This window comes from Dipodomys merriami, unplaced genomic scaffold (assembly GCF_024711535.1).
Source record: "Dipodomys merriami isolate MVZ:Mamm:240054 unplaced genomic scaffold, mDipMer1.0.p SCAF_44, whole genome shotgun sequence".
Classification (NCBI taxonomy): domain Eukaryota; kingdom Metazoa; phylum Chordata; class Mammalia; order Rodentia; family Heteromyidae; genus Dipodomys; species Dipodomys merriami.
In genome coordinates, this window is record NW_027206002.1 from 3,422,758 (window position 1) to 3,445,357 (window position 22,600).

General features: G+C 44.4%; 1 protein-coding gene across 2 annotated transcripts; it reads right to left on the reverse strand.

The window, feature by feature from the left end:
- Positions 1-3,153: 3,153 nt before the first annotated feature.
- LOC138807935 (zinc finger protein 354A) lies at positions 3,154-14,986 on the reverse strand. 2 transcript variants are annotated; one of them, XM_069993803.1, is made up of 5 exons: positions 14,817-14,986; positions 13,997-14,082; positions 9,067-9,193; positions 8,051-8,146; positions 3,154-5,249 (listed from the first exon to the last, which is right to left on the reverse strand). In XM_069993803.1, the coding sequence occupies exons 2-5, from the start codon at positions 14,027-14,029 to the stop codon at positions 3,736-3,738; spliced, it is 1,770 nt and encodes a 589-aa protein (XP_069849904.1). In that variant the 5' UTR covers positions 14,030-14,082; positions 14,817-14,986; the 3' UTR covers positions 3,154-3,735. The 2 variants fall into 2 exon arrangements, with proteins under 2 accessions (XP_069849904.1, XP_069849905.1); XM_069993804.1 differs by lacking the exons at positions 9,067-9,193; positions 14,817-14,986 and having other exon boundaries at positions 3,155-5,249; positions 13,997-14,055.
- Positions 14,987-22,600: the final 7,614 nt, after the last annotated feature.

Sequence of the window (22,600 nt, forward strand, 5' to 3'; positions counted from 1 at the left end):
GCCCAGAGTTCAGGCCCCACAACTAGCCAGTAAAGAAATAAATAAAATTTACAAAATGAACTCAAGAAATGGAAACAAGAGGTTTTTATTGTTGTTCTTGCTGGTTTTTTGTTGTTTTTTGTCGGCATGAGACTTGAATTCTGGGCCTGGACATTGTCCCTCAGTTCTTCAGCTCAAGGCTAGTGCTCTACCACTTGAGCCACAGCACCACTTCCAGTTTTCTGTTGGTTCATTGGAGATAAGAGTCTCATGGACTTTCCTGCCCAGGCTGGCTTTAAACCATGATCCTCAGATTGCAGCCTCCTGAGTAGTTAGGATTACAGGCACGAGCCACGGGCACCTGGCTATTCTTGCTGTTTTTTTTTGTTTTGTTTTGTTTTAGAAGTGATATACAGCACAGCTACCTTTACATAAGTGACAAGTATATTTCTTTTCTTTTGATTAGTATCAGCTGTTCCCTCCTCTCTCATTTTTCTTTTGTCTTCTTTGTCTTTGGGAAGGTAAGGGGAGGGCACAGAAAAGGTGGGATAAAGGGTGAACAGTGCAGCAGTGGTACTCACTAGACACTATGTGGATAATGAACTATACAACTTGTGGTTGGGGATGGGAGGGTAAAACTGGGAGAGAGTGAGGGAAGGGGTGACATTGTCCAAAAAGAAATGTGCTACTGTAACCCCTTTGTACATCACCTGTACAATAACAAATATATACATGTATACACACATATAAATTCTTTTCTAGAAAGAAGTCTAGTGAACAGGTGGCCTTTAGTGGTCTTATAGCCAACTACATCTCATAAAACATGCATACTCCCTGTGAGAACTGGACTGGACTATGGGCTAAAATTTTCATTGTTTCACTGGAGATTGAACCCAGGGCCTCATGCAAGAACTCTGCCACTTCATCTTTGTAAAAGATAGAAAATGAGAATGCCTGTAAATAAAAAAAATTGTTTTAGGAAACAGATCATGCCTGTAATCCTAGTTACTCAGGAAGCTGAGATCGGAGGATTGTGCTTTGAAGCCAGTCCGGGCAGACAACTCCATGAGACTGATCTCCAAAAAAGATGGAAGTGGAGGTGTGATCAGACTTGAGCATATAAGATAAAGGACAATGCTCCAGTACTGGCACACTGGCACACATGCATGCACCTCAAATTTTAAAAATAAAAAGAGGAAGACCTGGGAAAGTGGGATCTGTTTAGAGAAGTCAATTCAGTCTGATTCCTCTCACCCTGGAAACAGGCACAAAAAGATGCAAGTGGACCAAGACTGCCTTGTATCTATTTGCTTTAGGTCAAAAGGACTCTTGAATAGAACAGTGTGTCTGTTACAACTTACCCGGAAGTAATGGAAACTCAGTAGTAATGTACATTCAAAGTCAGAAAATACTGAAGGAAGGAATCCTGTCTCTGAACCCAAAACATTGCCCTATCCTGGTAACTGGTCCTCTAAGCACTAAGGATAGAGAGAGCATGAAACATGGGGGAGGCTTTGGTTTGAACATGTCCCCCAAGTTTGTGTGCTGGGAATGTAATCTCCAACATGAGTGTTGAGAGGAGCTGCAAGAGAGGCCATGCTGCTACCGATGTGCTTCTCCTATGGTTAGCTAGACGTGTGAGGCTTGATGCCTACCCATTGGTTGAGATGGAGTCTTGGGAACATTTTTTGCCCTATCTACCCTCAAACCTTGATTTCTGCCCCTGCCCCCTGCAAATAGCTAGAATGACAGGCTTAAGCCACCATGCTCAGTTGACATCTGTGTTCTGATTAATCTGAAGTTAATTTCCGTTTGTAATATGAACTAAGGGTCCAGATTCATCATTTCCATGTGGACATTCAGTTGCCCACTGCCATATAGTAAAGACTATTTTCCCCCCACTGAATGGTATTTACACATATCAAAAACCCAATCTATCATAGCTTTGTGCTTCTTTCTGGGCTCTCAACTTAATTCCATGTATTTATATGTTTACCTTTATGTCAATATCATACTGTTTTGACTGCTAGTTTTTTCATAAGCTTTGAACTTGAGGTGTGAATCCTCCAACTTTGTTGTTCTTCCAAGGTGATTCCCACTGTTTGGGAACTCTAAAAATTCCATCTGAATTTGGTAAGGGCACTCATCCCTTCCTGAGATTTCTACCTTTATGAATTAGTAACCACCCCGAAAGCTCCACTTTTATTTTTGTCAGTCATGGGGCTTGAACTCAAGGACTGGGCACTGTCTGAACTTTTTGACTCAAGGATAGTGCTCTACCACTTTCAGCCACAGCATCACTTCCAGTTTTCTAATGGTTAATTGAAGATAAGAGTCTCAGGGCTGGGCACCAGTGGCTCACACCTGTCATCCTAGCTACTCAGGAGGCTGAGATCTGAGGATCATGGTTCAAAGCCAGCACAGGCAAGAAATCTCCAATAAACAACCAGAAAACCGGAAGTGGTGCTGTGGCTCAAGCGGTAGAGCTCTTGCCTGGAGCTGAAGAGCACAGGGTTAGTGCCCAACCCGAGTTCAAGCCCCACGACTGTCAGGAAAAAAAAAGTCTCAGGGACTTTCCTGCCCAGGCTGGCTTTGAACTATAATCCTCAGATCTCAGCCTCCTGAGTAGCTAGGATTACAGGTGTGAGCCACTGATGCTCAGCTGGTTTCTGCTTTGTTTTTGCCAGTCCTGGGGCTTGAACTCGAGACTGGGCTCTATTACTGAGCCTCTCTGTGCTCAAAGCTGGCGCTCTACCACTTGAGCCAAAGTGCCATTTCTGGCCTTTTCTGTTTATGTGGTCCTGAGGAATCAAACCCAGGGATTCATGCATGCTAAGCAAGCACTCTACCACTGAGCCACATTCCTGGTTCATGGCTCCACTTCTTAATACCATTGTTTTGGGTTCCAACATGACATTGGGGGGAACACAAACATTCAGACCACAACAATGTCCTCTTCAAGATGATGCCGCAGGTGGTTAGATTTGCTAATCTTCTAAATCCCTAAGTAACTTTAAATTTGAAATAGTTGCTATTTTTCAATATACCTAGATAACGCCTCACAGAATATTAGGGACTCTTTCATAAATAACTTCAAAAAAATTTGGGAATTAGGAATTGGGGAGAAAAATTCCTAACTCATAGCAATTCCTAGGACAATGAGGAAAGACATTTTTTTCTTTTTTAATGAAATCCATGCACAACATTTGACATCTGGTCAGGAAAAGGATAAACTCCAGAGACTGAGAGGTAGTTGACAGTTCATTGCAATCTGATTTTGGCCATTTTCTCTAAAAATGCGTAATCTTGTTGATCTTATTTTATGTTATTAAATTGTTGTGACAGGTAGGAAGAGGTAAATCAAATGCCTTTTATTTTACAAATGCCCAAAGTCAATGCCTCCAGTTGTGAATTATCTTAAGTCATCATCATCATCATCATTATCATCAGCATCATGATCACCACTGTTGTCACTATCATTATTTCTGAGAAAAGGTCTCAAACTTTTGAGCTCAAGATATGTTCCTACCTCAACCTCCCAATTAGCTGGACCTATGGGTATATACAACCGTGTCCAGCTCTCAGGTAATTTTAAAAAGTGCCCAACATTCACAAATATTTTCCTCCTAATTATGTAGTCAGAGTTGAGAACTAGATTATAGATTTTCGTATCTATCAACATTTCTTACACCACTCTTGAGCACATATTCGCTGATGAGCTTTGGTTTAAGGCCTTCACGCATGCAAATCTGCTTCCTAGGAGTCCTCTTCCACATGAGTTTTATAGTGATTAGTAAGAGATGACCTGTGGTTGAAGAGTTTTCCGCATGTGTTACATTCATAGGGCTTTTCCCCTGTGTGAATTCTCTGGTGTGCAATACGTGAGGAGCTTTGTCTAAAAGTTTTCCCACATGTGTTACATTTAAAGGGCTTCTCTCCAGTATGAATCCTCCGATGCTGAATAAGAGCTGAACTCTGACCGAATGACATCCCACACTCCTCACATCGGTATGGTTTCTCTCCAGTATGAATTCTCTGGTGGTTACTGAGGGAGGAGTTACACCTGAATGTCTTCCCACACTCATTGCATTTATAGGGTCTCTCTCCAGTATGCATTCTCTGGTGTTGAATGAGAGCTGAACTTTGTCTGAAGGCTTTCCCACACACTTTACATTTACATGGCTTCTCCCCGGTATGAATTCTCTCATGAATGATCAGTGTTGAGTGGGAACTCAAGGCTTTGCCACATTCATTGCAATTATAAAACTTCTCACCAGTATGAATTATTCGATGTCTGTTGAGCCGTGAAATAGAAGTGAAGCCTTTTCCACATTCAGTACATCTGTAGGGCTTTTCTCCAGTGTGAATTCTTTCATGCTGAATAAGTGATGCGCTCTGACTGAAGGCTCTCCCACATTCGCTACATTTAAAAGGTTTCTCACCAGTGTGAATTCTCTGGTGGTAACGAAGGGAAGAGCTAGATTTAAAGGTATTGCCACATTCGTTACACAGATAGGACTTCTTTCTGGAATGAATTCTTTGGCCAGGAAAGGATGTGTTGCAGCTAGATGCCTTCCGGCCTGGATTATATCTACAAGGGTTTTCTCCAGCATGAATTTTCTGATGTATAAAAAGGCCCGACCTTCGGCCAAAGGCTTTACCACATTCCTTACACCTGTAGGACTTTTCCACAGTGTGGGTTCTTAGGTGTTTATAAAGGGATGTGCTGAGGGTGAAGGCTTTCCCACACTCTTTACAGATGTAAGGTTTCTCTCCAGTGTGTGTTATCTGATGTTGAATAAGCGCTGAGCTTTGGTTAAAGGCTTTTGAACATTCTTTACATTTAAATAGCTTCTCTCCACTATGGTTTTTCTCATGTTTACGAAGGGATGAAGTGTTAATGAAGGTTTTCTCACAAATACTGCACTGATAGCGTTTTTCAGCTGTCAGTTTTGGTGGATTAGGTAAGTCTGAATTTTGTTTGAAAGTGTTTGCTTGTCTTTCACATTTTGGTGGTGTTTCTTCTCGGGGAACTATCTGTTGCCTTACAAGGAGTGACTTTGGGCTGAACTTTTGACTAAATTCATTGTTTTTATGACCTTTTCCTGTATTCTTACCCTTCTTTTTCTCTGACTTGTCTTCGTATATGCAATGTTTTTCTAATTTCAAGTTCCGGGGTCCATTTCTTTTGGATCTTTTCATTATCAGTCCCTGAAATGAAGACTCTGGTGTTTGTGTTGACTTGGTGGTTTTGTGACTGTGCTTCCATCCTGGAGAAAGAAATAAGAAATTGAAGATTTTTCATGCGGTTATTTTAGAATCTGGCTACTGAGACTAAATATGTAGAAGATTAAATATTAATGTTATTTAATTAAGGCGTTGGTATCTGGTCATAGAGTACCCTCCAAAGACTTGTGTGTTAAAGACTTAGCTACCAACTATGGGCTTGGGAAAAAATTGGATCATAAAGATTCTGACTTAATCAATTAATTAATCCTCTGAGAGGTTTATGATCTGATAGAATGACTGGAGGTGATGGAGGCTTCCAAGGATGGTTTTGTTGGAGGAACTAGGTCACTTGGGGCATGTCCTGGACCCTTTACTACCACGAAGTGAACCACTTTATTCTATATGTGCTTGTCTCGATGTTCTCTCTCCACACACAAGCCCAGAGGCAAGAGAGCATAGACTGAGACCTCTGGAATTATAAATCCCTTAAACTTTCTCTCAGGGGAAAGTGACAAAGTCTGAACAGTACACTGACTTAGGCCTCACTGTTTATTGAGAGGTTGTTTCTTTAGAAGGATTACAGCTCTAGATACCAACTTGTCTTTATCTTAAGCATCAAAGGCAGTACCTGATTGCCATAATTACTGCCTCAATGTGGTCTCGGAACTATTCTCCCTTCCTGAAGTCTTGCTCTCTGACAAGTCAACCTCCACAAGGAAGCCAAGAAATCTCCAGAAATTCACATTTTACTGTTCTGTAACCTTCCTTAAGATCTTCTCAGAAGTTTGTTTAGAGGAACATGAGGATATAAGACATGGAGTTTCTATTTGTAATGGAAATAATTATAGTTATAGGGGTCCACATCATTTCTGATAGTCATCTTATCTGAGTTGAGTTTTCCCCTGAAACAGATGTGTGTAATAGAACATAACTGTTCCTTATGATCTGCTCAGAATTTTCTACACATTTACAAATGTCTCCTGAGATGCAGTTCAACCTTTGCTCCAAGAATCAAACCTAGGCTTGAGGATAGGACTTAGGTATCCATTGCCCCCCCCCCATTTCCCCACTCCACTGGGCTCCTACTGTCCTCTGAGAAGGTCTTTTTAGTCTCCTTCCACACCTCCTATGGGAAGGACTGTCCTATCTTACCTCAAAGGACTTCACAGAGGTATTTCCACTGCCTGCTAGGATTTCTATTCTAAGTATTTTTCTGTCCAGGTAACTTTTCCCATCCAAATCTGAAGCTAATGCATTCCTTTAGGGCCTTAGTTTGACATGCCTTCATTAATCTTGGTCATAGCACCTCTGTGTCTGCAAGCTGTCTGACACTCCAAACTCTACAGTAAAAAGCTGTTAAGGTGGGAGCTGGTGCTTCCTGCCCGCCATGGGTACCAGGCCATCTCTTATCTGATGTTGGACATGTTACTACTTTGGTGAAAGTTCAGGAACATTCTAGTTGGCTGCATCCCAGTACTTTTGTTTAGCTTAGTCTACCAGCCCATTCCTCCTCTCTCAGGTGTGGTGATAGTCCTGGCTCCCAAGACATTTTTGTTTTGAATAACTTATAGTTTGTATAAAGGTGGACCCATCTCTCTCTTTCTTTGGTTTATCATCTTTTGCCTTTAGCAGTCAGTTTGTGTGTACCTGTTTTCCCCAATTCATTTCCAAAACTTTTTTTTCTGTTTTATTGTTCAAAATGACATTGTGATCTTTTAACAACTTTCTCATACATTCCTAGTTTCATCTTAAAGTCTCCTCTCCCATGCTTTCCAACCCTAGGCAGTCATTAAGTTCTCTTAAATCCCCTTTGTGAAATGTCTTTCACAGCTGTCACTCATCTATCTAAATTCAAGATCTCCTTTCTCTGTAGCGCCTCTTGCTATAGACCTCAATTTGCTTCTGTGACCCAATATCTCACTTTTCCAGGACTATTTCCAACCAGATGTCTCCCTTTCCTGATACATAGAAATCCTCCTGTTAGTTCAGAAAACACTGATTATTCCCACTGATTATTCTAGAAACTATCTCATTTGTGCTTTGCTGTACCCTAGGCAGCGATGATCCAAAATGATCTCACAATGAAAGAATTAACTCATTACTACAAGTTTTACAATATGACACAGAAATAAATGATGGAATAATAGATTGTCACCCCCTAATGTGATCCTTCCTATAACCAAAACACAAGGTAGAGGTAGATGCAAACATGAGATCTGAACATTATCTAAAATAGCCTTAGGTAGTGGAGGGTCAGATTCAAATTTACTACTTATAAAATGTCTCTTGCATTTGCAGAATCACAGGGTTTCTAGAGTCACAGAAATGAGGGAGCTATATGCTGGGCATTATTTATAACACTACACTAGGAGGCAGTACTGGGCTTTTGTGAACGCTCTCCACAATGTCGATATTGGTAGAAAAGAGAAACGCTGTGCTAGATATTTTGCTGTTGTTAACTGATCTGGTTCTTTGGTGGGCTGCAGGCTCCTGATCCTCACCCTGTGCAGGCTCTCAAATACTCAAGTCAAATCCTGGGGAGAGAGACTCAGCAGGATTTGGTTCTGCTACTGTCTCCTGCTGTCTCTTATACCCTTCTCCTGAGTCAACACTGGCTTTCCTTCTCTCATTGGTCCACCATTCTCCTCATGGTCAGGCCCTGAGCCCCTCTTCAGGGAAGCCCTGTCTGAGCACCTCTTGTCCTGCATGCTCTCATGTGTGTCCTTCCCCAATGGTACTTACAGAACCTGGAGAAGTTCCCCAGCCAGTACTCCACACTGGAGCTCTGCCCAATCAGACTGGTGTACACAGGGATTCCTGGGTGCAGCCCTAACCCACTTACCAAGTGTGGTGTTTCCAGCACCTTCCTTCCCAACCTTCCAGGGATCGTCTCCTTGCTGTAACACTGAGATCACCTTTGGTTTGGTAAATGGGAATCCTGTTTGTAGACAAAGTAAATCAATCAGTACAACATTTTAAAAACAGAAAGGCTAAGAGAAATACATCGCAGAGATTGTCTGTGCTATGTGCCTTCAAAGCCTAAAATGTTTACTCCTGGCCCCTTTAGTTTTTCTGTCAGTTACAGGGCTTGAATTCAGGGCTTGGAAACTGTCCCTGTGCTTTATTGCTTTAACGCTCTACCACTTTGAGCCACAGCTCCACTTCTGGTTTCTTGGGTGGTTCACTGGAAATAAGAGTCCCATGGATTTACCTGCCCAGGCTGGCTTTGAACCATGATCCTCAGATCTCAGCCTTCTCAGTAGCTAGGATAACAGATGTGAGCCACTGGCACCCAACTTATTTCTGGCCTTTGATAGAAGAAGTTTGCTGACTTCTAGAACAGCCAAGTGGTAAGTACAGAGGCTGAATGAAGCCCTCTACTGAAAGATGAGTAAATACCACAGAACAACTGCTAATGGACAATGCTGTCTGAACCATGTACAATTCTGTGAAGGGAAGGGGTGACATCACCACCAACTCCCCTGTTCCTGTACCTAAGACAATTCCATTCCCGTAAGAGCAAAGTATGTCTTTAATACTTATTCACAGAGATCCGGTATGTATAACCCTTAGGCAAAACTCAGCTGAGCTCTTGTGATAGCCAAAGCTTTTGTTTTTTGGTCAGTCATGGGGCTTGAACTCTGGGCCTGAACACTGTCCTTCAGCTCTTCAGCTCAAGGCGAGTGCTCTACCACTTGAGCCACTTCTGGTTTTCTGGGTGGCTTATTGGAGATAAGAGTCTCACGGACTTTCCTGCCTGGGCTGAGCCACCGGTGCCCGGCAGCCACAGCTTTTGAGGGAAGGAGGAATGGAGATTCCCCATTTCTGAATTCCGGATCTCCACGGGAATCTCCTTACCCAGTGAGGCCAGGTTGCTGTAGTTCTCCAGCATCACCTCGCGGTACAAGCTTCTCTGAGAAGGATCCAGCTTTCTCCACTCATCCCGAGTAAAGAGCACAGCCACGTCCTCAAATGTCACAGACACCTGTAAGGACAAGCCATTCCAGCTCACCCAATGGCCCTCCTGTGATGAGGGGCAGGTGAGGCAGAGAGGCTACTATGAGATGCTCCTTTACCATGCAAGGTGCAGAAGTAGCCAGCTCATTTGTTCAATGAATATTTGACCAGTGGCATGTCCACAGTGAACAGCATGAAACATGAAACAGTCTGCTGCAGTTAGGATCTGGAGCGCCCTCTAATGCCCATGTGCTAAAGGCCTGGGAGGAAGTGAGGTCATTTGGGTGTGTGCCCTTGACAGAGAGAGAGAGAGAGATTGGGACCCTAGTCGCTTCTTTTCCCCTCTCTTGGTTTCCGGCCAAGAGCACTATTCCCTAGATGCACTGCCTTGCCGTGGCCTAAAAAGCCAAAGGGCCGAGCAACCATGGACCAAAACCATAAGCCAAAATCAGCACCTCATCCTTGTATGTTGGCTATCTCAGGGATACATAGTAGCTAATATACTGGCCTTGTGTTAGTCACCATGACAGATGTCTAGAGGGAGAATTAGGCCATTTGTGGGAGTGATAATTACAAAATTCTTCTTTTTTTGGGGGGGGGGGGGGTTTGGTCGTGGGGCCTGAACTCTGGGCCTGGGCACTGTCCCTCAGCTCTTCAGCTCAAGGCTAGCACTCTACCACTTGAGCCACAGTGCCACTTCTGGCTTTTTTCTTTTTGCTTATGTGGTGCTGAGGAATTGAACCCAGGGCCTCATGCATGCAAGGCAAGCACTCTACCACTGAGCCACCTTCCCAGCCCCTTGATATACTTTTTTTTTTGTGTGTGTGTGTGTGTGTGTGCGCGCGCGCGCGCCAGACTGGAGGCTTGAACTCAGGTCCTGGGAACGGTCCCTAAACTTCTGTGCTTTACCACTTAAACCACAGCTCCACTTCTGTTTTTGTTTGTTTTTTGTGGTTAACTGAAGAATTTCAGACTTTCTTGCCTGGGCTGGCTTCAAAGGGTAATCCTCAGGTCTCAGCCTCCTGAGCAGCTAGGGTTATAGGCATGAACTACTGATGGTGAGCTGTGTTCAGCCTAATACATATGGAAAGTCTTGTGTATACCCCTAACTTACGAAGTAAGTTAAAAAAAAAAAGTGCATGCACAAGGATACATATATATGATGTTTTTAACAGTAAAAAAATGGAAACAACCTAAACAGTCATTAAGAGAGACAAAAATCAAATAACTTAGGGTACTGTTTGCTCAAGTTGAGGATAGTAATTATAAAAATTAAAATTAGCTACCAGTGACTGACTACTTCTTGTGGGTCCACTTCTCTTAAGAGCTTTATGGTCATCTTTGGTGTATAATCCATTTAACCTTGGCCACTACTGAGATCTACTTCCTACACAGAGGACTGGAAATCTGCCAAGTCATACAGCTGTCTAGTGTTAGAAGGCGTTCTGGTTCATCGGCTAGCCAAGGTTCTATGCTTAACCAATCTTCAATCTGCCTCCTAAATTCCTACGTCCTACAATTAAGATATGAATGAGACAATCCACATATGGTGCTGAAGAGCTCAGAAAAAGCTGTATTTACATTGGAAATCCTGCTGACTGTTTGACCTCAGTGGAATAGAAAATCCTAACTGTGGGAGATGGTATGTTGTGGGTGGAGAACTAAAATGATCTTGGGCTGTCTTAAGGCCTTTAGAAAAATGACTATTTACTTACACTTTCTATCTGACCTAACATTCGCCTATCGGGCAAGCCTCTTGGAATGTACTGCTAAGCTTAACCAGTCCTAAAGTTACATATGCTTCAAAATAGCATCGGTTAGCAAGGCACTGGCAGTTCACACCTGTAATCCTAGCTACTCAGGAAGCTGAGCTCTGAGGATCACAGTTGGAAGCCAACCTCAACAAGAAAAGTCCATGAGATGTTTATCTTCAATTCACCAGAAAAAAAAGCTGGAAGTTCAAGTGGTAGAGTGCCATCCTGGAGTGAAAAAGCTAAGCATGCAATCCCTGAGTTTAAGCACTCTCTTTTACACACACACACACACATCTGCTATCTGCAGTAAAGTCTCCTCTTTGCTCTAGCAAGCCTATGTGCTTGTTAAATGTACTGATTTATGACTTTGTCTTGACTAGCAAAGGGCATGTAGCTTCTTTCACTGCTACAACATGTCATTAAGAGTAATTTGAATCTGTGTTCCCAGGCCAGGACCACTCAAATTTGGTTCAGAATAAACTGGTTTCTTATCTCCTTTGAAGTATTTTATTTTACATCTTCATATACAATGGAGATAGGCAATGGTGGGTACTTCATGTGAATGCACATACTTAAAATGTCACAGAATTATGTAATTTAAAAGGGTTAAAATGGCCAATTATGTGTGTACTTTACCACAATCAACTATTCTAAGTGATCAGAAACATACATCCACCTGCATATAAATACATATAGAAAATGAGTCTGATGGATACAAACAAAGGATTGCCAACCATCTCCAGATGCTGAAGCACGGGTGATATTGCTTTTTTACGTATGTTGTGATTGCGCGAAATATGCAGTTCCTAAAATCCTTGTTGATACCAGAGTGGTATTTTTCTGTATGCTACTGAGTTGACTACGCTCCTAGAGAGGCTCAGGACACCCACTCGTGGTGAAGCTGGCCAACAACTTAGTCATGCCTACACAATGACACCTCTACAAAGGCCCCACAGGATTCAGGGTCTGATTAGCTGGCTAATCAGAATATTCATGTCACACACCTGAAGCAGGCACAGAAGCTCTGCTCTGTGCTTCCTTCGTGCATCTCTTCAACTTTGTCCTTCGTAATACCTTCTAGAATAAGCCAGTAAATGGATTTCCCTGAGCTGAAATGAGTTCTATGAGCTGCGCCTAGAGGCAGATGTGGGAATCTAGCAGCCTAGACTTTTACAACAGGTGTCTGGAGTGAGGGCAGTCTATGGAGCTGATCCAATCTGTGGGATCTCACACTACCTACCTCAAGCAGGCATTGTCAGAACCGATTTCAGTTAGAGGACAAAACCCAGCTGGGGTGTACTTCTGCAGCACTGTCTGCTTGATCAGTGCAGAAAATCACCCACACTAAAGGTGGGAGAAGAGGGCTGTAAGAGTGGGAGGAAGAAAGGACATTCTCCTACTCGAACTTGTGTTTTTATCCTCTGACATTTTTAGTGTGCGCATGCAATATGTGTGTGTGGTAAGAATGATAATTTACTGGTATATGAGGAAGATACAAGAAGTGATCTTTGCTCTCAAAGAACTTACAATCCCATTGGCAGACAAGGGAGATGCATGAAGTAATTTTAACAATAAAAAACAACAACAGCTGTGTAGCTGTATATGGACTGGGGATTTCAGAGTCCAGCACTTTCCTGGGTTTGGTCTATATCATACACTCAATACACAGACACGCTCAGTATGCACACATTCATTCTTCATTTTAGAGACAGGGAACAGGAAGGGCGGTGAAGCCATAACTCATATGCTCCATATGGCAGCTGTATGACCATTACTGAAGCTTTCTAAACTCACACCAACTTTATGAAGGAGGCACTGATTTCACAGGTAAATAAACGGATAGGTAGTTATTTGCCCAAAGTTCACTAGAGCACCAGAAGGGATGGGTTTAAACCATCTGTCTGGCTTGAAGCCCACTTATACTAACCACTGTGTGACGCGTCTCTACCATTCATGCTCCTGAGACATCTCTATCCCTGGAGTAAGAGATCTTTCTGTACCTCCAGAACATGGCTATCCTTGTTCCACTCATCTAACAAGGATGGGGGCAGGTTAAAAAATCATTTTACCTAAGCTGGGCACTGGTGGTTCATGCCTGTAATTCTTGCTACTCAGGAGGCTGAGATCTAAGGACCATGGTTCATAGCCAGTCTGGGCAGGAAAGTCCTTGAGACTCTTATCTCCAATATACTGCTCAGAAAAAGCCAGGAGTGGGGACTGGGAAGGTGGCTCAGTGGTAGAGCACTTGCCTTGCATGCATGAGGCCCTGGGTTCAATTCCTCAGCACCATGTAAGCAGAAAGAAAAAAGCCGGAAGTGTTGCTATGGCTCAAGTGGTAGAGCGCTAGCCTTGAGCTGAAGAGCTGAGGGACAGCGCCCAGGCCCAGAGTTCAGGCCCCACGACCGGACCCAAAAAGAAAAAAAAAAAAAAAAAAAAAAAGAAAGAAAGAAAGAAAAAGCCAGAAGTGGTGCTGTAGTCCAAGTGGCAGAGTGCTAGTCTTGAGCAAAAGTTGCTCAGGGAGAGTGTCCAGGCCCAGAGTTCAAGGCTCAGGACCAGCAAAAACAAAACAAAACAAAAATTAAAAATAAATAAAAAATCACTTTATCTGAGTGGTAGAGGCAAAACACATAATTCAAAAAGTAGAGGGGGAGGTGGGGCAGGGAAAAGCCTGGGAAGCACCAGAGTAAAACAATGAGTAAAGAGAAAAATGAAAGTATTCTAGCCAGGGACAGGGAGAAAAAGTGAGATGCTTGAGTGGACGGAGCAGGGCCAGGAAAAACTTTCTCAGTGTGTCAGTTTGTTCTGTAGACATGTGGCATCTTACAGGTCACATCAGTAATGACAGAACAGGTTGAGATTAGTGAATTAGGTAGAGATTATGAGGGGGAAAAAAGGGACACCAGACATGAATGGGTTCAGGGGGTATTTACAAAGAACCCACCACCCGTAAGTGTGGACCAACTCCTCCAACTTTTGTAGAAACATCTGATCCAAATCCTGAAGGAGGTACTGGGTAGACAGCTTCAGTCAAGAGGGGAAATCCTCCATCCTCTAAGAACTGACTGCAGTGAGCTCACCTGAGACTTTGCTTCGCTTGGCTCAGGGGCCATTTCCTCTCTCTGGACTCTTCCTCAAGGCTAGGTACAATCTCCAGAGGCTGGACCTGCGAGAAGAGGAGCCAGTATGAAGGATGACCCCAAGGGGCCTTCAGAGAGGGGTATTAGGCGTGGACAGGGTCAGTGAAGGGCTGGGGCCATTCTGGCCCAGGCTCCCTACCCCTCCTCTTCCTGGCTCAGGGAATTTCCAGAAGCAAAGAGTAGGAGACACTAGATTCCAACCCAGCGGGGACTCACTGCCAGAGAGTTTAGTCACTCTCGGGGCGCTGTGAGTATTCCCACTTTCTAGATCAGGACAATCGAGGACAGACTGGGACCACTTGTCCCCCAGGGAGGCGACACCAGGACTCCAACCCCGCCTTCTGCGCGTGCGCCCCCGCGCGCCCGGGGACAAGTTTCCTCCACCTCAAGCTTTACCCCCAGCAGTTTCTCTCTGCCCACCTGTCAGGCAGCAGTGTCCGGGTTTGGGAAAACGGTTCACCCAGAAAAGTAAGCGCTGGCTCTGCCCGGACACAGACGCGGGGGCCCGCGGGGAGCCGAGCGCCCCGCTCCCGCCACGGGACGGGGAGGCGCGGAGGACGGACGAGGGGAGGCGGGAAGCTGGGCCCGGGGCGAGCCGGGACCGAGGCGGTGTGGAGGGGCAGCCGGTGGAGGACGCCAGGGCCTGGGGTGCCGCCCGCCCCTACAAAGGCGCCCGGCGCGCGCGGCCCAGGGCGCTGCCCCGCATCCTCGGGGGGGGGGGGGGGGACCCGGGTTCGCCGCCCGCCCCTCTGCCACTCACCTCCACGGGCTCGAGGGTCCGCGGGGCGGCGCCTTGGCTGGCCGCGCTCGGCAGGCGGGAGCTTCGGAACTGCCCGGTGCGGGAGCAGCCCTAGCGTCGGGACTCGGCCGGGACGCCCTCAAAGCCCCGAAGCTGCAACACCCCGGGACCGACGCGCCGGGGCCCACGGAGATCCCAGGGAGGCGGGGTAGGAAGGGGGTGGGGCCAGAGGCTGGCGCGTAGGCCCCTGGGAAATGCAGTTCTGCGAGCCGCGAAGGTTCCTGGGAAATGTAGTTTCCGCGTTTGCCTGGGGGAGGCGGGGCCAGGTCGGTCACGTACGCAGACCTGGCCAAGGGCGGGGGGGGGGGGGGGGGGAGGGGGGGGAGGGGGGGGGGCTCACCTGGACGCTCAGGAATCCCTGGGTTCCAGGAAGGAATTTAGGCTGGAGGAACAACATGATGGCCATCGCTCTCCCTTTTCTTATTACTTCCCATGGATGCCTTTAAAGGACTTCCAAGTCAGAACCACCAATAACAGTTATGTCAAGCTTTATTCCACCCCCAAGTTAATAGGTTGAAATCTTCAGTCCTAGTGTGATGGTATTTACAGGTGGGGACCTTTGCAAGGGAATTAGATCATCAAATTGGAGCCCTTGTGAAAACATGCGTGCTCTTACAGGAAGAGATCCAAGAACTTCTGTTTTCTGGCTCTCCACTCCTTCAGCCTGGAAGTGGGGCCTCAACCTTGTAAGCTGCTCATTGAAGCGCTCTTCCCACCCCCCCCACCCCCACCCCCCCCCCCCCCCGCCAGTGAGAACATGACTCTATAGAAGTAACCCCACCACTTAGGATGCCCCCCCACCCCCACCATGGAAAACCCATTTGAGTAGTGCCAGGCAATCCAACACATGTTTGGTTCCCAAGTAGCTTATAACCAGAGGAAACAGATTAAGCCAGTTAGGAGACTTAGCTAATAAATTCGTTGGTATATCTTAATATCAAGAAAAGTCTAAGATTCAATCGGTACAACATTAAGGCCACTCTCTTCCTCAAGTGTTCAGAAGTAGCTTCTGAGCCAGCAGCCATCACTTCACCTGAATTCATGATTCAAACAGATATAAGGAGCCCAGCATGCTAATGCCTGTAGCAGTCTTTTCCTTACAGTGATTCTTTTAAGTGTGTGCAGCTGTTTACCAGCTGTTTCCTCTGATGTTTGGGATGACCATTCAGGTTTGAGGAAGCAAGGCTCACACTGGCTTTGAAGCCCTCAGCCTCACCAGATCCAGTATCTGTTCAGATACTCTGACAGCATAGTTTAGTTTCCAGAGTCCCCATATGAAACTCACCCAATCCAGATACAATGTAGCAATCAGGAGTTAATGTTTCTATACCATAAATATTGTTGCCTAGTAATGCAGCTGTTGAATATTTTAAGAGGTTACTGAAGCAATCAGAACCATAAATGAGGTTGCTTAGGAACCCAGTTGATATAATTTCAGGAAAATGGAGCTACTAAAGTAATCCAAGATCAAATTCTTTTACAGAGAAAAAGAAATTTTGTATTAACTCATTATCATCTCTTCCCTTGATCTTTGGTTAATTCTTTTTTTTTTTAATTTAATTTTATTTTATTTGAGAACATACTGTACAGAGGGGTTACAATTACATGGGCAGGATAATGCATACATTTCTTACCAAGCATTGCAGCCTCCTCCTTTGTTTACCCTTCACCTCCCTTCCCAGCCCCCCCCTCCCCCCAACCCAATCATACCCCCCTCCCCCCCCAAACCGACATTGTAAAGCTGGTTTTGACATGACATTTTGTACTTCTCATTGTTGCAACAGGTCCACCTGAATCCTTAAACGACTTGTTTGTCCCCATCTCCTCCACATGTTATACTGACATCAAATATAGTGAAAGCGGGGGTTACACTGTGGGGGAGGGACATACAAAGCAACAAAGAAATAATCTTATAAATGCGTTAGAAACACATGCATGAAAGAAACGAAAACATTAAAATACATATTTAAGGGTTCATTTTCCTAACATCACATTATCTGACCTTTTCCGCTTGACTCATACCTATACTAGATATTGCAAATAAGGGAAACCATGGGACCTATGTTTCTTTGGGCCTGGCTTACTTCACTTAATGTAATTTTTTCCAAACCTTTCCATTTCCTAACAAATGGGGAAATGTCATTCTTTCTGATGGAGGCATAGAATTCCATTGTGTATATATCTTTGGTTAATTCTTAAATAAAACCTTGATTTTTTTTGATGCATATGCTGTTGTAAGAAATAACCAGAGATTGTTCCAATGACAATATTTTGCAGACCTATACAACACATTGACAATCTTGGGTTGTTTTTTTTTTTTTGCTGGGATTTGAACTCAGGGCCTTTTGCTTAATAGGCAGGCATTGTACCACTTAAGCCATGCGCCCCCCAGTCTGCAATTTTTAGAAATACAAGCAGGAAGATAAGTTGTCCTTTAACCATGGCCGTTAGGATCTGTATTGTAAAATGGGCCATTAGCATGCCACTTATTCCTTCAAGAATTAGGTAATCATTTTGATAAAAATAATTTTATAAGATCCAGATCTGGGCGTATGTGTCTCTAGTCCTAGCTGCATGGGAGTCTGGCGTGGGAGGATCATGGGAACCTAGGAGTTCTAATTCAGTTTAGGCAACATAGCAAGGTCTCACCTCTAAAAGTAAATTTAAAAAAAAATGGCAATGTAGCTCAGTGGTAGCGTGCTTGCCTAGCATGTACAACACCTTGGGTTTGATCCTCAGCACTACATACAACATAAAAAACATTTTTTTAAAAGAATGATTATTATCATTTCTTTTTTTTTTTTTTTTTTTTTTATCAATACTGGGGCTTGAACTCAGCCTGGGCGCTGTCCCTTAGCTATTTTGCTCAAAACTGAAGTTCTACTGCTTGAGCCACATCTCTACTTCAGATTTTGTTGTTGGTGGTGGTGGTGGTTAATTACAGAAAAGAGTCTCACAGAATTTTCCTTTCCAGACTGGCTTCAAACTGGGATCCTCAATTCTCAGCCTCCTGAGTAGCTTGGATTACAGACATGAGCTCCCCATCATATTTTTACAGATGGTTTGCTCCTAAATGACAGTGTACAGAATTGAACACACAAAATACCATTAATGGGCAAAAAAATAATAATATACAAAACCACAGCGCATTAAAATTTCTTTTCAGCGAGTGTCTTTTTGAGCTATTTCAAACTCAACATGTTTAAAATAGGATATTTTGTGTTTTCTCCCAAATCAGTTTTAACCACATTAAAAAGAACCAAGATTTTATTTTATTTTATTTATTTATTTTGGGTCCGGTGTGGGACCTGAACTCTGGGCCTGAGCACTGTCCCTCAGCTCTTCAGCTCAAGGCTAGCGCTCTACCACTTGAGCCACAGCGCCACTTCCGGCTTTTTTCTTTTTGCTTATGTGGTGCTGAGGAATCGAACCCAGGGCCTCAGGCATGCAAGGCAAGCGTTCTACCACTGAGCCACCTTCCCAGCCCCGAGATTTTATTTCTTATATTGGTTTTTAGCTTCACAGTGTAAGGTCTGCCCTGGGCCAGCCAGGCTCTAGCCTCCACACCTCCTGCAGAACTCTCCGCGCAGTATCTGCATCACCTAGGTAACTGGCACACCTCCCCCTTCTCCCAGGTCACATCTTGATAGGCTGCTCCTGTCAAGCCTCCCATCTGACTGACTGAGGGAGGGTCCCAGGTCCTGAGGTCACATCTGCTTCCGGTGATGTCACACCTTTCCCCCACCTGGCCACACCTCCTCCCCACCTCAGGCCTAGATATGTCCTGGCCTGGGGGTGGGTTTCCCCTTTTTGGCTATGCTTCTTCACCATGCAAGGCCAGGGCAGCAGTTCGGTACAATAAACTTCTCTTCCTGCCTGAATACCACGTGGTGTTCTCTTTACCAACTACCTAATTAAGCTTACCTCTTTAATAAACCTAATATAAATGATGCCATGTCCCGGGAGGGGTTTTTGAGTCAGGAATGGCAGAATTTCCTGACTTTTCCACAAACCAAACTGCCTCAAGACTTGCAGGCTCTCTTTGCCCTCTCTCTGAACTAATATACAGCAAATGTGAACAGGAAAGATAGAGTTTCCGTATCCCGGCAGACCCCCACCCCCACCCCAACAGTCTGCTAATTAATATTCTATATAGTATAGAATTTTACACCAGAGGGTATTACAATTGGCATGTTAGTGTCACCCTGTTTAATTAGGATTCATTCTTGGTGTTATCCCTCCCCCTCCCCACTTTTTGATGCTAGATATCAAACCCAGGTCCTTGCACACATTAAGCACACACTTAACTGAGCTACCACACCAGCCCCGTCTCCCTCATTTTCTCTGTGCTGTAATTTTTTTTGTGGGGGGGGGTCCAGTCATGAGGCCTGAACTCTGGGCCTGGGCACTGTCCCTCAGCTCTTCAGCTCAAGGCTAGCGTTCTACCACTTGACCCACAGCGCCACTTCTGGCTTTTTTTTTTCTTTTTGTTTATGTGGTGCTGGGGAATAGAACCCAGGGCCTCATGCGTGCAAGGCAAGCGCTCTACCACTGAGCCACCTTCCCAGCCCCTGTCTCCCTCATTTCCATCTCAGTTAATGTTAGCTTCATCCAGTTTTCTCCATGGCTAGTTTTCCTAACTCACATTGATTTCCCCATGGGAAAACATGCCCCCGCCTCAGTACAAAAGAACAAGGTTATGTTCCTATCTTTCTTGCTTAGATTGTTGAGATACCTGTTCCCATATTTTTATGCCCACTCAGGCAGCCTGTTTCAGAAAGAACTGTCTACTTAATCTGCACACTAATGTGATTGGAATATGAAATGTCCGTCATACTGTTGAAGACTTGGTCTCCAGTGGGGGGTGCTGTAGGGAAGTGAGTGATTGGATCCTAAGAGCTGTACATTAACCCATTCATGATTGGATTTTAAGAGCTATGCCTTAATCCATTCATTAGCCATAGTGAATAGCCCATAGGAAGTGAGGTCTGTTTGGGTAGAAGTGTCGTGTGTGTGTGTGTGTGTGTGTGTGTGTGTGTGTGTGTGTGTGTGTGTGTGTGTGTGTGTGTGTGTGTGTGTGTGTGTGTGTGTGTGTGTGTGTGTGTGTATGCTACTACAGGGCCCTGAGCTCTCACTTGGCTTTTTCCCTTAAGATGGATGTTCTACCATTTGAACTCTACTTCTAGCTTTCTGCCAGTTAAATTGGAGACAAGAGTTTTATAGATTTTTCCTGCCTGGGCTAGCTCCTCCTATCTCAGCCTCCTGTGTAGCCAAGTCAAGGCGCTATGAAAATGGGCCAAGACTTCCAACAAGGCTTCTGTTAGAGGGTCTCTAACTCCCACTCAAACATACTGAGAATGAGGGCGAATCTTGATCCTACATCCTGTTGCATGCAGAATTCCAGCTGTTCCTCAGGTTGCTGGTCATACAAGGAGCAAGCTAATGACATCTCTGCTTACGCTGTAACCTTCAGGACCTCTCCCTGTCGTAATGGCAGAGGCCCAGGAGCACCATCAACACAATAGGTGCTCTTGGCCCAGTGAACCTCAGGGTAAATTGTGTCACAGAAAGGCACTCCCAGCCGGGCACAAGGGACAGAGGTGCCACTTGTCCAGCCTGTGGCCCCACTGGCCTTCAGCAGCCAGTTTGGTATTGAGCCTATAAATGTGTGTTCCATAAAACTGTTATAAAATATTTGCACTGGTACTGGTGCTGGTGACTCAGACCTGTAATCCTAGCTAAACAAGAGGCTGAGACATGAAAACTGAAGTTTGGAGCCAGCCCAGGAAGACAAATCCATGAGATTTTTACCTCCAATTAACAAGCAAAAGCCAGAAATGGGAAGTATGGCTCAAGTGGTAGAACACTGGCCTTGAACAGAAAAACTGAGCAAAAGTGCAAGGCCCTAAATTAAGCTGTGGTAATAGCATAAAAGATATTAAGGAAAACATTTACTACTTGACTATAATATTGATATTTTATTAGGTTGTTTATGGCTTCTTTGATTGATTTAGAATAGCTTAGTGATTTGTTTTCATATCAATATGCTTATAATATGGTGTTAATGCTAATATAACAGCAATATGTATTGATATTATAGTGGGTATGAATTTTTCCTATATATATATTCCTATAGAGAAAAAATAATCCCAGGTGAAATCTACTCCCCTTTAAAATTAAAACATTCTCAACGATTAATGTCTCATTGCTGGAAGCATGGCTCAGATGGTAGAGTACCTGCCTAGCAAGCACAAAGCCCTTATTTCAAATCTCAGTATTAAAACAAAAAGTTAAGTGGTACTGTGGCTCAAGTGTTAGAGTGCTTGCCTTGAGCTGAAGAGCTGAGGGACAGCTCAGGCCAAGTTGAAGCCCCAAGATCGATTTAAAAAAAATTTTTTAAATAAATAAACTATACATTAGACAGGCGCCCATGGCTCATGCCTGTAATCCTGGCTACTCAGGAGGCTGAGATCTGAGGATCATGGTTCAAAACCAGCCCAGGCAAGAAAGTCCATGAGACTCTTATCTCCAATAAACCACTCAGAAAACCAGAAGTAGTGCTGTGGCTCAAGTGGTAGAGCACTCGCCTTGAGCTGAAGAGTGCAGGGACAGCGCCCAGGTCCAGAGTTCAAGCCCCATGACCAACAAAACAAAACAAAAAGTTAATGATACAAAACCTTTTTTTCCCTCATTATTTTTCCCTCATATTTCTCGACCCTATTCAGAGGAACTTCATTCTCAGGTTTAGGATTTAAATGGAGAACTTCTTCCTTTTTTTTTTTTTTTTAGCCTCACAAGTGTGAGAATATAGCTGTGATTTTTCTGCTAGTACAGCATCAGTCTAAAGGGAGGGAATCAACATACAAAATAGTTTTATTCTTCTAAAAGTAACAGCATGCCTGTGCATGGATGGATGTGACAAAATCAGTCTTTTCCATCAAATACCCACTTCCTCTCGTTCCTTTCTAAGAGAATTTTTGTTCTTTGGAGGTGGAGATGAAGTCAAATCTTCACAAACAAAGAGACCACCAACAGCAATCCAAACTAACAATGGCCTTTCCCAGCCTGTGTTGCCGCTTGGTATCCATTGAGATGCCCAGTAGAGCTGTTGGGGGCTGGGAATGTGGCTTAGTGGTAGAGTGCTTGCCTAGCGTGCACTCAGTACCACATAAATAGAAGAAGCCAGAAGTGGTGCTGTGGCTCAAAGTGGTAGAGTGCTAGCCTTGAAGAAAAGAAGCTCGGGGACAGTGTATAGGCCCTGAGTTCAAGCCCCAGGACTGGCAGGAGAAAAAAAAAGAAAAAGAAAGAGATGCTGGAAAAGCCCCCAAAAAAGTTTCCTTTGCCGTTTCCTCTCCTCAGTGGAGATAGGATAAAATGGCTGGAGCCCTTGTAGCCATCTTGGGAGCTTCACCCTGTGGGTGGAGAAGGAGAGATCTAGAAAGAGCCTCGTTTCTAGACTTGGATGAACACTCTGAGCTTGTCATTACAGAAGACAAAGGTAATCTTGTGTCTTGTTTAAACAAATAGAATGAGGATATCCCATCTATAATTAGGATTCCCAGAGATACAAGTATCTCTCCTAGTTACTCTCTTCTGATAAAAGTAGAATTCTCTTTGAATTTCTGGCTTCATTTCCCTTTTCTCGGAGCGGTAGGGATGAGTGTGTGGGAGCCAGTAGCATGGAAAGAGTAGCCAGAATTGCTTTCTACTTCCTCTGTAGCCACCAGCCCAGTGCTGTCCCCCCT

Excerpts from the sequence above, each read along its gene's own strand:
- LOC138807935 (XM_069993803.1), bottom strand. The coding sequence starts at position 14,029 with ATGGCCCCTGAGCCAAGCGAAGCAAAGTCTCAG. Across the intron at positions 8,147-9,066 it reads CAGCAACCTGGCCTCACTGG|GATTCCCATTTACCAAACCA; the intron begins GTAAGGAGATTC and ends GTCTACAAACAG. Across the intron at positions 5,250-8,050 it reads TGCTGGAAACACCACACTTG|GATGGAAGCACAGTCACAAA; the intron begins GTAAGTGGGTTA and ends TTCTTTCTCCAG.